General features: G+C 39.3%; 1 protein-coding gene across 1 annotated transcript in view; it reads left to right on the plus strand.

Annotated features, from left to right (window-relative positions):
- LOC123973142 (vertebrate ancient opsin-like) overlaps positions 1 to 17,756 on the plus strand; it is a 64,660-nt gene extending 46,904 nt beyond the window's left edge. Inside the window, exons 3-4 of the mRNA XM_046053037.1 lie at positions 4,142 to 4,375; positions 15,771 to 17,756. Of these exons, the coding sequence (XP_045908993.1) occupies positions 4,142 to 4,375; positions 15,771 to 16,055 (519 nt within the window). The 3' untranslated portion in view covers positions 16,056 to 17,756. The remainder of the gene's footprint in view (positions 1 to 4,141; positions 4,376 to 15,770) is intronic.
- The last annotated feature ends 383 nt before the right edge of the window (positions 17,757 to 18,139 follow it).

The raw sequence follows: 18,139 nt of genomic DNA on the forward strand, positions 1-18,139 counted from the left end.
TGTCTGAATAACTGACAGCCCGCCAGGAACTCGAAGAGACAATGCTCCTTCTGTCATCGCGGATGAAAATTAGCTATCGGACATTTAATTTAGTCAGTGAAGGCTGTGAAGATATTCTCTCTTGATAAAGATTTCCCCCGTCAAACAGTTCTTGACAAACCGCCTCGTCTCTCCACACTCTGTGAACATTAGTGCCACATTGGACTACTGCCCACAATCTACAACTCTATTTCAAACTGTCATGACGCTGAGCTAAACAGAAAGGGGCTGCTGTTTTCAGTTCGCTGTCTGCTTATTGCAACATCATGTTATCCATCATAAAAAACAGGCCGTTATTTTGATGCTCATTACCAAGCTTGTAGTCTCCAACATTTTAACAAAAGGCTGCAGCAGATTTGTGCCGTCACATGGACGCAACACATAAATATTAATTATAGGGCTTTGGGGATTGCTGTTTAGCATATGAAACCATTTCTCTGTAAGGGCAGTCAATTAGTAAGCTAGCTACTTTCACCAGCCACCCAGCCTTTGATTGCAATCATTCAGCACTCACTCTCCATTTCCTCAATTTGTCTGTGATCTCTGCCACTTCATTTCTTTAATCAGTGCCCAGATTGAAGCTATTAGCCACCTATTCTCAAAAGCTGACAAAGTAAGAAAGTCTACTGTGGGGGAAGTGGAACAGAGCCAAACTGAAAGTAAAAGTGAAACTTTCTGAGCTAAAATGGCCGGTGACCTTTTCATTTAAACAAGGATGAGTTCTAATAACTTTTGACAGAACATGAGAAGGCAGTAAAAAGGCAGAAAATGTGTGTATCCCCGGACAGCTTACCCAATGTGTCAGGAGAGCGACTGTAAATGCAGATGGCACTGAACTGTCACTCTGCTCTTGGCAGGATACCTTACAGTTTATGGCCATTTAAGCTATTGTTGGAATCTAAAGTTAGTTTTTGGTGTGTTTGAGTTTATACTGACCTCTTAAAACAAACCAAACAAAAATATAATTGTCTCCTCAGAGCTTATTTATCTGACTTTTTGGTTCTGTTTTTGTCCTGCCACTTTAAAGATTTGATGGCAAGGGCAGTCAAAACAAATTCAGTTTGTCCCAGTGGCTTCAGTGTGATGGACTCTCCACTCTTTGCTGCGATTGAATTTTCACTAAACCCCTCCTCCAAACAGAGACTGTCCAATCATAGCTAAGCAACCGTAACTAGGCACAATGGATCTATCAAGCCTCAGATTTTGGTTGCAGCGTGCTTGGGGCTAAGACAGATTAAATAAAGAGTTTTTTTTCTTTCCAAAACCAAAAACCCAAGAGCAAAAGGAATGAATTAAACAGCACATTACTGGCGTAGCTGGTCCTGAATGTTACCATTTCAAAATTTAGGCTAACATTAGCAACTCTGTCCTGCTCCTTATTGAAATTTGTAAGTTTGCACTCCAGCAGCCCAAGTCAAACTCACTACCCTAGATCACTTTTATTTGGCCCGGTTACCTTTCTAGCGTAACACAGCCATCAAGTGCCTGTTGTAGACCCCAGCTTGAAACATTAAAAAGCCAGCCACAGAGAGCTTTTTCAACCATCTTATGGAGCTAATGTTAGCCTGCTACCACTGATAAAATCTACTACTGACATCTGTCATTTCAGCCAGCAAAATGTATGTATGCTGGCTAGATATGGGAAGCCTACTTTTGTCCATTTTTTTCTGAAATCAAGGACCCATTGTCAAAAAAGAAAAAAAATACTAAGCTAGTAGCCCCTGGCAAATCATGACACATTTTGCCTGAAGGAAAGTAAACTGAGAGTAAACACTTCAGAGTTTGAATAAAATGATCTAAACATGTTTCGTATGAACACACACTAATTTCCCATTTGCAGAGTTGTATAAGCCACTTGGGGTAAATTAGCTGAATGTAAAGAGTCTGTCAATCACTGGCATGGCTTGATTAGTCTGCCACAATGGAAAAGTATTAATTTGCTCTGTGTCATATTGTGGCAGTAATGCAAACACTCTGCCTGTCTGGTGAAAGCTGAGTGTCATATTAATGTGTATATTCATGCAAATGTTGCAGTGTGAGTGACGGCACGGGAACTGAACAATGCAGGAGATGAGCAACTAAATGTACTGTTTCATATTTAATAGACCCATACAGCATACGTAAACATCTACACAGCGTGCATGTAGCATGTGCTAAAATGAAAAGATCTATATGTAGAGTAGACTTACACAAATATGGAGATTTCAATAACAGGTTAGAAGAGAGTTAAAGTGAAGAATATTTTTCTCCATTAGCTGTCATGAGAGTGATGATGGCTGATCACTAAACTATTGGATTCATTTTGTTCTGTTGTCAAGTCATGTTGTTTTTGTGTTGCTGCTGCATTTACATGTATGTGTGCAATTACTGTATGTGCACACTGTATCGACTTTCTACAACCCCCCCCCCAAAAGAACCCCCAAAAACCTTTTCACAGCTTTTTGAAAGTGGTTCCCTCCCTACAGCAGGGAAAACAGATAATCCAGGCACAGAACAAGGCAAGCGGGGACACAAACGACAAACAATGAGGAAACAACAAGGACTAAACAAAACTGAGCAGGTTAAATACAGGGGCAAATGAGTGGGGAGGGAGTGAACAGGTGAAAGACATTAGGGGCTAATCAGACCAAACAGGAAGTAAAGCGACAAAACCTAAATGGGAACACAGAGGCAAAGAGTGATAAACAGTACACACACAGCAAATAGCAAAACAGGAGAAAACAGAAACCCAAAACCCAGATACTGTTGCTCATTGTTTCACAGGAAAAACTGGGTGCAAGTAAAACTGTGATAGATGTTTACAGCACAGTGTTTGGGTAGTAATTTTACCATTCCCATTTCTTTTCTCTTCCAAATAAGTTTGGCTTACCTGGTTTATAAACAGTATACGTGTCTGATTGCTTGTGTTTCTTGCCTTGTAGACATTTAGAAATTCATTTTAGAAAAGTAAATACTGGCGTCTCTAATATAAAAGTGTGGTTGAAACTTATCCCCATCATTATCCTTGTCTTTTCCACGGTACGTTTTGCCAGTGTGGCTGGCGGTTATATCAGAAAGTGCTAAGGCCCACCACTGTCAGGCTGTGATCGGGGATAAATCAGCAATAGATCTGAGGTCGGCAGTCGTTGTGTGAACTACTCAACGATGCATTAAAACAGCTCCCTGACGCATCACTAACACATCGCCGACGTCTGTCAGATATCCAGCATGCCAAATATCTGGAAGAGTCGGCCGACTCGTCATCCACATCTAGCCAATGAGAGAAGGCAGTTGGCAGAACAGGCAGCTACTTTTTCACTGCAAAACACTTTTTACTCACCTCCAGCTCTCTCTGTAGCTCAGACGATCTCTGCTACCTGTGTGTGCTAATCCATTCTTTCATCCATATTCATTGTCTTTATAGTTGCTATCTTTATAATAACACACAACAGCTGTTTTGTGTGTAGTGTTGCATCATTTCCTGTTTCACATTTCCTGTGTTTTCTTGACAAAACGTGGTTTGAAGACCACCCGTCAGGTGACACAGACGTTATCAGCTTGTGTAGTGTGTGACCCCCTGTCACCGATCAGTCACGTAGCGGGAACGCCACAATGACTTTTTGAGTCTCGTCACAAGACGGCAAGTTGTGAAGTCTGAACAGTAGGGCAATAGTCTGCACAAGACCTTAGAGGTGCTGGTAGGCAGATTTCGTAACCTTTGGACAGAACCAAACTAGCTTTCCCCCCTTTCAGGTCTTCGTGCCAAGCTAAGCTAACCAGCTGCTTAATGTTTGTGTTTGAAGTCAAGATTCTCCGTAAATCCAATAATCAGTGATAACAAACCGTTCTCTGTCATTTTCTTCTGCTACTGCCTCCATCTCCGCACAGATAGGAGTCCTTCTGTAGATGTACATTTTCCTGCCTCATCTTCTGTCTGTTTCCTGCTTGCTCCGTCTCTAAGTACACCTTTTAATATCTTGCTCTACCCCGTAATTTGGATGCCTCATGGCTGCAAGTCAAAAACAAATGTCTGAACACACTGTGTCATCACAGGAGATTGTAAGCTCATGCAGGTCTTATTTGTCATCTTCTTATCTCCCTCTCTTTCCCTGGCTGTCTCCAGGTCAGCGGGATCAATGCATCGATGAGCAGGAAACGTGAGCAGCGCGTGTTATTCATGGTGGTGATTATGGTGGTCTGCTACCTATTGTGCTGGCTGCCATACGGCATCATGGCTTTGCTGGCCACCTTCGGTCCGCGTGGCCTGGTCACACCCGAGGCGAGCATCATCCCCTCACTCCTGGCCAAGACGAGCACAGTCATCAATCCAGTCATCTATGTCTTCATGAATAAACAGGTGAGAGTGGGAAGGCTGAGGTCAGTGCCTTTTATCTTTCACTGTCATGAAGCGGCAGGTGGAGGTCACCTCTCCAACTGAGGACCGTCATCTCGATTGTTTTCTCGGTGGTTTGATATATGGAAATGAGTCATAGTTTTATATTCCTATCAGATATTATGGTGCCTTCTTGACACTGAATAATCGAAATGATGTGCTTGTGTGCGCAGATGATGAATAACAAGGTGTTTTTTTGTATTTGAATTGGATCACAGGCCTATAATCAGATATCAACAATTCAGTAAGAAGAGAGGACTCACTGCCTGTGTCCTCCTCTACTCCATCTTTCCCAAGTTTGCATTTAAGTGTATCTCAGGCCATGTTGGACAAATCTAATATATTCTGTAATCGCCTATCCCATGCCTTTCATGTGATTCTAACCAATTCCTGGTACTTACTGACTGCTTGTCAAACCAGAAGGGGTGTTTGCAATGTCATGAAAGTACCTATGATCTGATCGTTGATAATTAAACTCGCAGTACGTCTTAATTAACCTTTGCCCCTGCCCACTTTAGACAATATGATGAGTCACTTTGGGAGGTATCTTTAATTGGGAGCTCCTATTTTGAGGACTCTTATGTTTACTTGCTATACCTCTTTGTTATATTTCAAGCTGGGGTAGGCAATGTTGGAGAACTAGCAAGAGACAGCTAGAAGTGTTGAGCAGGAAAAAATCACAAATGAAGTGTACTGTGCTTATTACAGTCCTCCGACAGCCACAGATAATGGATTTCTTTTCATTTTTGTGTGAGACCATTTCATTTATTGATTTCTGTCGGGATGTAAAGAGAATGTCAACAAATAATAACAAATATAACAAAATATAAATTGCCTACCACAGATTTAATTTTAAGTTTCCTGTGAGGCGGTAAATAAAAAGCTGACACAATGAGCCATCAAATCAAGCATTTAGAGTATTTGTTTATATCATTAAAAGAAAAGTTAGACATTTTGGAAAATATGCTTATTCGCTTTGTGGCAGAGAAGATCAATACCACTTTCATATCTGTTAAACATAACAGCAAACAGCAATTTTATTTTGTACTGATAAAACACATGTGATATAATGTGTTAATTAATGAGCTTCAGAGATAGGAGTAAGGGGATTTTGTGACCTTCAAACAAAGCCTGGCAAACTGTTTCCCCTATTGTGCTAAAATAAGATAACCTGCTGCTGGCGTTTGCTGTATATTTAATCTAATCTAATTATCATCTAATCTAATTATCCACCAGAAAGCGAATAATTACATTTCCCAAAAAAGTAAAATCTCAAATGTGAAATAACCTTAACTGCTTCAACTTTGGCAAAATATGGTTCATTACCCATTAAGATGTTGATTAAGTAAATGTGTTTTCAGGGCCCTAAAATTTACACCTGAAAGTTTGATACAACAGTTGACGAAATCTGTCACAATTTTAAAGGAAAAGACAGAAACTTTCTGAGCCATCATCTACCAAACTAGACAAGCTCGTGCTTTTTTGTCTGGAGGGCCAGTGAGACAGGAGACAGGATGAAAGCCAAAAGGCAGTCAGGGTTGGGAAGTGAACTCACAACATCAGACATGTTTCTATGTCTCTAGTGGCCAACAAGTGGAGAACCACATCTGATTATAAACTAGCTGTACATACTAAATGATTAATTAAGGATTAGGGGACACAAAGCCTTTGTATCCAAATGACAGGAGACCTTAAAAGCAGTGTCACATTTATCATGCAACTGTCGCTTGTTTGTGTTGTTTAATTCAATCCACAGACCGATAGAAACAAACATGTTTTTGTTGACTCATTCAGCTGGACCTTTTTTATTTCGTCATTTTTGCCAAGTTGGAGCTTTAGAGTCCAGAACAATTCTTGAAATTGATCCAAGATTCTCTCTCCAGAAAATTAGATTAAGCTATTTCTAGCAAAGGTCTTTGGTGAATTTAAATCAAATTTAATGAGACACACCGCCTAACTAGTAGGACTACTAATGCAGTTTGGCCCCAAAAAGACATGCTTAAAGGGCAGGTATTGTTTAGGTAGGTAGGTACATTTATTGTCACAATATAACAGGCTATATAATGAAATTGAGCTTAGTCCCCTTTGTCTACCTTCTAATTGATACTTCCAGTTACTTTTAACTAGGCCCTATTCCCTGGTGTTTTCCATCCCAGTGATTGATTGCATTTAAATCACTTGCTTCACTGTAAACATTGCTTTTAACATAGGAGCTACAGTTCGCTGGCGGAGCAGCTACAACAGTTAAGTCCTAAAAGTGATTCAAGTGGTTATTTTAAAACCAGTTTGTTAATAACTTTAATTATCACACCATTCTAGCTTTAATTGCTCATTTCATACTTTGTTAACATTGTTTAGTGAAAGCTGGATTACCACCTAGGCAAAGTAGGTAACTGCCCCGGGGCCCTAGACCCTGAGATAAATCTGAGGGGACACCAGTAGATTAACAAAATAATTCTGTTACTGGAATCACTTTTGTTTTATTGTGAGATGATGGATACTGTTACCTCTTCAGGCCTTAAATCAAATCATTGAAATGGAAAAATCTATTGAGGGAAAAAGAATACTCATTATATACTTATTATTTCCATTTTTCCTGTGTATACATATGTCTAGTCCTAAATGTGTCAAATGACCACAAACACACATAATCACTTATTATTAACTAATAGATGCACTATGCACAGAGGGTGGCGAGGAGGTCAATATGGCCAACACAGCAAATTTTTGCTCCCTGGTCCCAAGTTGGTTAATCCGGTCCTCTTGTTTACACATTGTCTCATTTACTTTGCCTGCTGCCTTTGTGTTGCATTCAGGTTTGTGTTGCTTTAGTGTTAAAGCAAGTTCACTACAGCAGTGATTTCTCCAATGACCTTCCAACCTCAGTGAGTATAGAGACGCCCTATGGTTTTCCGCCTGCCCGTGTTTATACAGCTACTTTTCCAGGTGCGTGATAACAGCAGCTGCAAAAATGTCCACAGATCCTACTTGTAATTCTCACAAGGAGTTGATACAAAAATGTTTCCCTGTCGACAGATTGTATTTAAACAACATCCTATGTGACATGAACGCAGCATCAGCATACTTACAGTAAGCGGTTGACAGCACATGTCAGCTACCTTATGCTGCAACATACACAAGTTTTAAGCAATGGGTAATCATAAATTATATTTAATGTTTGACTGCTGGATATTGTCCTGGCTCTGGGTGCGTTTTGGAAAGCAGTGCAGAGCTCTGCAGTGAAGAAATGCATGTGTCCTTAGTAAAGAAGACCAAAGGCGTTGATGAAATATATGAGCTTACTATGTAAGATTTGAGCAATTTTCAACCTATTGTATAATAATTAATAAAACAAATCCAAAGCAAAGGAAACTGTAGGTAAATTTTATCCTTTGTTGAAAGATGATACTGAACCCCTAATCGTTTAAGACATTCAGCGTCTATTTGATTTAGGATTTATAGTTTGGATGTATAATGGTCTGGAACTTCACTCCACAGATTCTACTTTCTATTTTGTACTTATCAGGGTCCTCTCTCAAGGGAAACTCTTTGTACAAACAGAACATTTACACTTAAGATTTAAGATGTTTGGTTACTTTATGAAACACAGTTCATCATGGCGAGAAAAAAAAGACAAGATAACAAAGATTGTCCTCCACTCCCACTGGGTCCGACTGATACAATTTTTCTTCATTGTAATCTTCTCATTCTGTTGTATAAAGTGAAGCACAAAATGCTTTGTAAGGTTTTAGAAAATATTCCCTCCACACTCAGGGGTTTCTTGTACTCAACAGGAAATTATATATACAGTACTGTATATATTGGAGAGTAAATCTCATCCCAGTCTCCAAAAGCATTCAAGTTTAAACTTTCCTCACGGAGTGACTGTCAAGAGTTATTTTATTGTGATGATGGAAATCAATAAAGTTACTCCCTGTTCCAGATGTTGCTCTGTTATCTAGAGGTACGAGAGTCTCCATCGTCTGTTCCATCTGACGCTCCCTTCTCAAGCTAACTGACCTTACAGGGACATTTTAGCCCACACATCATCTACCCCATGACAGCGTGAGAGAGAGAGAGAGAGAGAGAGCGGAAAGTGGGAGAGAGAGACACCACATGTCCTGTATGTCTTTTTCAGTCTTCAATTCCTCCCAGCCCGTTACTATGGAAACTGTGAGTTGAGGCGAGTTGAAGACTAAAAATGCTGTACAGATACAAGTAGCAGCTGGTGTGTGTTTGTCCCTTCAACGATTAGCGGTGCCTGAGCTGGATGTCACGGATGGCGCCTGAGCTGCAAGGACAATACACAGGAATTATGGGTAAGTTTACACTGAATCGTCCTTTTATCTGATATGAATACATGGTGATTTGTACTTTATGTGCGCTGAGAGTAGATGAAAGCTTTACTGCTAAAAGGACATCAAGGGACAAAAACATTATTGATACCACATAAACTGTGAGTCCAAGTGCAACTTTTGATTTCTGCTACTGTACAGCTTGCTGCTTCTTAGTTCCACACACACACACACACAGACACAGACACACACACACACCTAAGGGTTAGTAAATAAACATGAATCTTGAAGTTAATGAAGCAAGGTCTGTCAGAGGCATCATTGCTGAGTTGTGAACGGCAGTAACAAACATTGTACATAGAGGGATTACACAAAAAAAACAATGTAAATGGAAGAGTACTTAAACGTTGTTTGACATTTTCTAGAGTTAGATGAGAAAAACTGGTACACCTCTTCATCTGTTATCTAGATATGAACCTCTAACGTCACATAATTAACATTAACAAAAGCTTAAGAGTAAAAAACGACAAACAGTAATTTTTACCTATTTTAAGACAACGTGAGCCGACTAGAAGGGCTCCAAGAGAATCTGTACACAAACTGCAGGTGTATCCCTCCATAATATTATTGCTTATTGTCAAGAGCACCAGTCTCATAAATAATATGAGAAACAAACTGACAGGTGGTATAAATTCATCATCTTTCCGTTTTATTGCTGTGAACCGCTTCATCACGCCTCACAGTTTGACAGGCCCTGTGATTTTCTGATCTACTCCATCACTGGTTAAATGATTGGGTTGGTGAAAATCTACTTCTTATGTGCATTCATATTTATTTCTACATGCTCTCTTCATTCCACAATTTGTTACCTTGAACTTTGGGGCCCTTATTCGTGAGAGCCAAAGCAAAGCCGGGGTCATCCTCCAGCGGCCACCTGGTCAGTCTCCAGGTAGGGTTGGGTATTGATCCATAAAGACCACCAGAAGATCATTAGGAGGATGGTTGGATCATATCCCTTTTTCTTTTTAAAGTAAATTAGCAAAAAGCAATTTTACTGTTTTAATTTAAATTAATTGTGCTATTCAGGTACAGTTGGATACACTGTGCTACAGTTTTTAGCAGTACTGCTAATGAAAAAAATACTGCACAGACACATCAAAGCAGAGAAGGTTCTTTCTTTTTCTTGTGTCTAATGTTTCATGGAGTCATTAGCAGGTTTGCTGGAATGAAACAGAGAAAGATGGACACCAACTTGTATGTAGTTTACGGTTTGGAGTTAACTGAATAATTAACTTGGAGCTTAACCCAGCATCTTTGAGAAACACAGAGCTTCTCTTTGTTTGCCAGTCGCAGACAACAGAGGAACTAGTTTAGAGTGGTGGATTTGTGGCTACTGTTCCTGTTGTTAATTTTAGCATGTTATTTTATCCATACTTTAAAATCTTGTTAATTGATAAAGTCAGATCCATGGCATGCGCTCTACTTGGTAGTGAAGTGTATGAAGATGTTACTGTACAGATTACTGTTTGGACGGCCTCCAAATGAACTAGCCAGTAACACTGGGATGAGTGTGGTGATCCTGATGTGGTTGTGTTATAATTATTCTGCCTGCTTCATTCAGTACCTGTGACTGACAAATCTCTAAACTTTGAACAGAATGCACAGACTGACACTGTTACTATCGTATATTACTATACAGCTAATATATGAGAAAAATATCATAAACTAACTATTGTGAAGCTAGAAAAGAATACATTTGATAAATAAATACTAAGATACTGCCCCAAGGGAGACAGGGTAATACAAAACAGAGCAATGTAATTTAGTTTATAAACTAGTTTTCAGAACTCCAATCATTATTTGACCTAAATGGAAAACGTATTTGTGGCATGATTTTAGGAGCCTTTAGGCTGACTTCACTCACAGTTGTAATGCCTTATATTATCTTTATATGATCATCTTCTTAATTAGAAAATTTTATTTACCTATGGCATTACACATAATACTGTGTGTACACTATTGTCTGAGTTGTTACATTACTTTCATGAGTTAATGGACCCCAATTTAACCATCTGGCTGAACTATAATTCTTTGGCTGTACTCTTCCAAAGAAGGTTAAAGTCAAGGGCAACTGGACTTGGTTGAATATACTAGAAGACCTTTCGTCCCTCATCCAAAGTTCTTCTTCAGTCTTCTAGTATTTTCAACCAAGTCCGGTTGCCCTTGACTTTAACCTTCTTTGGATAACTATGACCTGGGTGGCTGAGAACTTTTGGCTGTACAACTTTTTTTCATGTAGCATTTAAGTCAGCTCAACATCATGTGTTCAAACCTCTTAAATTATAAATCATTAAACCTGCCACTGCAGGTGGTAACTACATAGATATGTTAATATTATTAAAATGTAATGGCTTTCATTTCAGCCTCCCAAGAGCTCTGTTGAATGCTCCCTCTAAAATTTCTGTTTTATTTCATGAGAAACAGAATAATGTTTCAAGCCCAAATTGTCTCTTCATCAGGTACCGAGGTAAATCAATGGCCTAGAGACAAAATCGTCTCTAAGCGCCGTGCTTTTTCTAATATAATTAAACCGACATTGCAAAGGGCGCTCAACAGTGCTGCGAGGCCTTGGCAGACAGAAATCACAGTTACAGGGTTTTTTTTAGACTAAACACCTGGAGAATTAAAGCTTACTAAGTTAACTACTGCAGCTTATATGTAGCTGACTATTGTATCTACATGTTAGCATGGTGCTGAAAAAGTTGTGCTAGGAAATAGTAACCATCAACATTGGGGAAACATTGTCAAGGAACAAACGTTGGTTTTTGTTTGGTTTGGGAGTTGCTTATTTAACGTTATCATAATCATCTCACACCTTAGGCCACTTTAAAGGGGAACCTGGATAGATTTGTTTGCTGAAGAGCGATGTTTGAGGCAGGGAACTGATCTGTTCGGAAGTAGTCAATGGCCCTCCCCATCACTGAAATGAGATGTTGTCGGGAATCTTAACTGTGAGACTTGAAAGCTCCAGCCACTGATTACAGTGTGAGGAAATTATACACAAAATGTACACCCACTGCAGCCCGTTGCTGTATTGGGAATGTGCCAGGAAATCCTAAAGAGAAATCAGGTGATTGTCATTCTGTTTATATGTTCCTGTGTGACACTCATTACTTTTCTGGCTAGAGCGCTCAGATATTTTCATTTTTATATTATAGTTTGAGGTCCGTGGATGCTTCAAAACACTTGGGAGTTTATTGGATCAAATTAAATCATGCATTTGTCAAATTAAGTGTTGGGTTATATGCAGAAGCTAATGCTTCCTGCCATTGACTGAATACATTGAGATCCCTTGAACTGCTTTAGGTATAATTCGCTGAAGTGACTGACTGCCTGCAATTGAACTCAGACTGTGGAAGATTGTGCAAAGTTTTGGATATTAGTGCCACAAGAACTCAATTAAAAGTGTAAGGTGTATTATACCGCTCTGTTGTGTGGATGTATACATAATCACTGACTGAATATGATAAAACAATAAAATGGCCTAGCCCGCGACTTTTATACAACAAACAAAACTCATGTCTCCTCTTGCAAAGCCAACGTGTGTCAACTACAAATAAAAGTCTCTTTGTGTACAGAAACAGAAAAATACTGGATCCGAGCAGACGTCCCATGCTTTAGAAATTAGATAAATGCCTTAGTCTCTGAGATGATGCCTGACATCTGACCCTCTTGTTTCCATCCTCTACCCGTAATGCATCAGCCCAGATCATAGAAAGCGTCACCCTAACCAGTTTGAGATGACCCTTCCTGAGCCATCTCCAAGCCTCTCTCTCCAAAATGATCTGTCAGACCATCTTGCTCTTCCCATCTCGCTGTCATGCTTTATCTATTTATCTGTCATTGCCTTCACCTCTCTCTTGACCTTAGCCTTGGTGCCTTGGAGTCTTAACTAACTTCATCCTGGACTAGATGTCTGCTGTCTCCATCTCCCTCTCTTCCATCTTTCTAACACTCTTCAGTGTGTTGTTTGGACAGCTGAGGTAAGCAAGGGGTGGGCATCAGTACCAGAGGGAGGTGATGATCGTCTCGTTTCTTCACATCTCCACGCTAGCCTTCACTCTTAGATGACCTATAGGTTATGGACAGACTGACAAAGGGGGCAAGTGTGTAGATACATTGTGAGGAGAATTTTCGGTTATGTCCTGAGGCATCTCTCTCTCTCTCTCTCTCTCTCTTCTCTGCATGTGTTCATACCCAGCAGGCATTTGACAGACAGCGATATGTAGGAGAAGTTCAAAGTCGAGTCATATAAAAAAGTTTGCCATGTGGTAAAACAAATAATGTTTGAGAGATGTTTAAACTAAAGAACTTTTGTTTTTGTTAAGAAACAAAACAATTAAAAGACCAAAACCAATAATGCATTAGTCCATCTACCAATTCTTAATGGTTTCTCCAGACTGTCTATGGCCCTCAGTTCAAAATCCATGGTTTTTTACTGAAGATGTAACTCTGTAACTGAGTCATAAGTATATACTTTTTTTTAAGGCAAACTCATTTCCCAAACCAGTTGGGCACTGTAGTTTTTAGGAAACATTACTCAAACAAAAGTAAATTGAGTGTTTTGGTGGGACTATTTTCAGCTGCAAATTTAATGCACTAGTATTTACAGCAGTGCCTGTGCTCATTTTATTGAAGTAGCACATCACCCAGTACAGCAGTGTGGCTCATTTATGTTTTAACAGATTTTGGACAACAATGGAGCTCTATGGCACAGATAAATAAGATATAGCAGGCTTTGGTTACACAGCCAATACCTGTTAGTAGGATCAATACATTGTTGGTTTTGGTCTTTTCATGGGATTTGATGACAATAAAAATAGAAATAACTACCAGCCTTATCCTGTTGCATTATGGACATTGTCCGAACCATAATTTAGGTACTGTTTTCCAGCACTGCCACAAGCCCACATTAACATCACATCTCTTCATTGTTACAACATTTCCTGGGCATCTTCATGTTACTCTTATTAATTATATTTTATTAAAGTGGTTTAAATTAATGTAACCATTTATTTTGCCCTTTTCTTTCTCTGAATGTCTATCACTACATATAATGTTATTCATAGTTGAAATGCTTCCAATGTGTGGATTTGACTTTTGTAGTTTCTGCACTCAAACCAGATGTTGCGAAAGAGTCACATTTTGCACTCATGAGAAAATGTAGTAGACTATAAGTATACATCAAACTCAAAAAGTATACTAAGTATACTACGTTTACTCAAGAGTGGAGAGAGTCCACATTAACAAGAGCTGAAGAAGAGGACTTGAAACTGGTCTAAATTGTGGTCCACTGCCTGCCTGTGTTCTGAATATGCCTTGTATGTGATTGGAAATGCCTAGAATGTAAAGTATAGCCAAATACCCTGAATGCATTGTTATGCTTTCAACCTGCTGCTGGGGTCCTCAATTATTCAGAATCCTTCTATCTGTCCATCAGCGGATGCCTAGACTTTGATATGGGCAACACAGGAGCTCTGTTATGTATGAGGTTTGGTGTAATTCAGGAGGATTTGCATGAATTCCCAATCCTGACACTTATAAATCTGTAACTTAGATTGAAAGATTTATCTATTCAGTATTTATTATACCTACTCACTATTTATTATACCTTGACAGATAGTGTATACATTTCAATGCCTTTCCTCTACCTTGGAGACGGCCTGTCCTTTCTTCCCACAAAGAAACGTTGGTGCTGGTTAGAATACAGTATTTGTGGATGTGTAGTCCTGTCACCTGTACATATTTTTTGCCGCTTCAAACAGTGGGGGGTTACCTCTTGTTGATCTCCAGTGCAGTTCTTAGCCCAAGTTGTCTCATCAGAAACTAAAGTGCAGTAGCCAACTAGTGGCCCACATTGATTGGCTGGTGGGGCCCCTATTGTTTCCTTTTTCATTATTGCGGCCTCTTTGGTGTTATGGACAGAGTGAATGCATTTCCAAAGGGTTGTTAATTGTCTAGTTGCAGCTGCCTCATAGCAGCGTGAAGAACCATAGATACACTGATAGCAGCTGCCACCGCCACTTCCCAAGTAACCACTGGGAAGTTATTATGAAGAGAGAACATGAGAGCTCCTATTCCACTGGTCGAGGGTGCCTCACTTTTGATATACAGTCTGTCATTGTAAGGCTTTGCTGGGGTTCATCTATGTGGACAACAGAACAGGATTCATCCACCAGCAGTTTCTTGCAGATACAGTACAGGGAACCTGACAAATTGTGGACTCGCTTTATATAGACATAGCAAGCAAAGTAAAGATTGTCTAAAGCTATGAGACCTGTAAAGCAGGAGAGGCACCATGTCATGCAGTAGAGGTTGTATCATTGAAACAAAGACACCGTACACATAGACTAGATGTGAAAGTAAAGGTGAGTTTTGACAACTGTCAGTATACATTATACTGCAATATTCTTAGAAGCTCACAAAAGACTCCTTTGACACATGAATTACGAATATTATTAAGCTCAAAAAGGAAATCTTTGGTGGTTAGTTCACCATCAACTTGCCACTCTTTGTAACCACACATTAGCACAATCACTTATCCAATTGAAAATGCAGTAATGGTCCCCACTCATAATTGAGAATGTAATTAGTCGAATATTTAATCTACTAGTAAAAGCCGACAAATCCTTTGTGTCTTTTGGCGTATTGACCCACATGAAAAAGCAGGCGGCACAATAACCCCAATGTACTATGGGTACAGAGGAGGGCAGGGAGAGAGGAGAGGCGTCTGATCAGTCATAATTATTTGCAATTTGCCTAAAGGTTCACTAGAGAGAAAGAGAGAGAGAGATCGGAAAATTATGAGGCAAATTGGTAGAAGCAGCAAATTAACGTTTGGGCAAAATCTGGTGTTATGGATTTGTATTCATTGAATTCAGACAAGGTCTTATCAACATATATATATATATATATATACAGCAATACTCTTCTTGGCAGCTCTTGTCAAATTTTGCAGTACAGTACATTTCTGATCACGTGTTTGTGTTGTATGCTTGCCCCAGTTTTACAGATGTTTCCAAGCCCTGCTGTGTTGTGAGGCTCCTCGACGAGGCTCCAGTTTAAAGAGCTCCTCCAAGGTTGCCACCAAAGCCATGAGAGGTGTAGCAGTCACTGGTCCCCGTCATACCAATGATTTCCTATATATGGTGGCCTCCCTGGGTCAACCGGCCGCCACCGTGCCCCAACTGGACCCCTCTTTTGAACCCTCCAATGATGTCACTAAACCCCCCTCTTCAGACTTCAACAAACCTGTTATAGTATCACTAGTGGCCCACTTTGATGGCTGATGATTGTCTACAACCATGAAAAGTCCCAAAGTCTCCAGCCAGGAAGTCATTAATAATGAGAGAGATGGAGTTTCTAAGGCTTGAAGAGCAGAAGCCTGGCAATCCAGGTGGATTTAAAGCCACTGTTGCATCGGCTAGTAGAGATGATGGACCAGTAACAAAGCAAAATCTTGAGACTGCCTCTGGACGGTACGAGCAGAAATCAGATGCAGTAAATCTGCAGAACAGAAGCTGGGAGTCTGTGTTTCTACGCAAGAAAAAGTATACATCTGTCTTGCTAGGAATGACCATTTGAAGGATGTTCTTTACACGATTTTAGAAGAAAGCACTGTCAGACTGTTTTGGTAACAGAATAGGAATTGTAAGCATTATTTATTTTGTGCAGTATCAAATTTTAGATATTCAGTCTCATAAAATCCCATATAAAGATAGATAGATAGATAGATAGCTTTATTGTCTGTCCCAAAAAAAAGGTGACAGAAATTCTCCTTCGACAAGGCTCCTGTGTTCTGAGTGCAGGAAGAGGGATAAGATGTATTTTTTTTTATTATTATTGGTTATTAAATGTGGTTCCAAAATGAGGTTGAAGAACACATGTTGTTTATTATCCCACGCATTTTAAAGTCTTTTTTAGAGTAGAAAAGATTGAAAATCCAAAAAAGACTGAGAATGTACTCGTAATGACTGTCTTTTTAGTTTTTATTCCCTGCCTGTAATATTCATTTAATTTGTCACTTTGAAATGCTTAAGTGGTTTTCAGTTAGTGATTTGTTGGACATGTAGCATTGCTAGCATGCTAGCGCCATTAAAGTTTTTGTAGGAATAGTGATTTAAGGTTATAGAGGAGCTGCATTTTGGAGTGTTACTGCATCGTTCCTTCAATAATGACTATGTGCAGCATAGTATGCAAATGAGGTTGGAAAAATACAGTGTCTGGGAATGCTGCATTGAAAATGTATGTAAACTTTTTCATGGTTTTTAGTAGACATTTATTTCCACATGTTCTTGTCAAATCAGCTGTGAAATCTGCTTTTTCAACTGTGCTTATGTATTCACAAAGGACTGAGGCCACAGGCCCTTTGTGAGTGACCTTTAAAATGATCAGCAGCTCAGTCCCTTGCTCATTGGCACACAGTCAGCAGTGCATGTTGACAGGCGTTAGCCTCTACCCATAATTTTTACAACATTTAATCTATTTGCTTCCACTAAATTTAGTCTACTGTGTTTAACAGTCTTTGAATATCAGAGAAAACCCTAACAACAAACATTAATCATTTTGCTGTGTTTCACAGAACACAACAAAGCACCTATTTTTTACTCGAGGCAACAAATAACTTTTAGATGGAATAAATGTTATATTACTATATATTGTTTGCCACGTGCTTGTCTGGATCTTGTTAAATTCTTTGATAGCTGACACTTTTCCTTCTTGTTATACAAAGATAAGTGTGGAGTTTCTGAAAGCAGTGCATCAGTGCTGTGTTGTCAGTGAATGTCAAAGTAAGTGATGTGGTACTTTTTGCTACTACATAAAGATACAGTGTGTGCAATTTTTTTGTAATCCATTTTTAGCACACTAACTGTTTTCTATGTGCTGTCAAGATCTTGTATACATTAATGTACATAAATTGATACCAAAGCTGAAAAAAATGTAATGATTTTTGAGGGGTTCTGTTCAATAAAGGTTTTTTTCATTCTAAATCAAAGCACGGCGTTATCTTCTGATGAAGACTCTCAAAAAGAAAAGTGGGGTTGTCAAAATTAAGGAGGCTTAAAGTGGGATATGTAGTAATATTAAAGTAAAAAAGTGAATGGTATGCAAGATGTTACATACCAGCAAAGTCATATGTAACGGGACATTTGCCCATTTGCCCATTTGCCACGCTATGATAAATCACTGTTGGGGGAGTAGTTAAACGACCAATGTCAATGGGGCTGCAGTAAAAGCGATGCTTGCATAATCAAGGTTCTGGGGTTAGTGTCTCTTTTATTGTAGCCTTTCCTAAACCAAAAATACAAAAGGAAAAGTTGATGGATTGTGTGTTGTGTTTGTTAGCAAAGTCTTTATAAGTCCTGCCACTCTG

This window comes from Micropterus dolomieu, linkage group LG06 (genome assembly GCF_021292245.1).
Source record: "Micropterus dolomieu isolate WLL.071019.BEF.003 ecotype Adirondacks linkage group LG06, ASM2129224v1, whole genome shotgun sequence".
NCBI lineage: Eukaryota > Metazoa > Chordata > Actinopteri > Centrarchiformes > Centrarchidae > Micropterus > Micropterus dolomieu.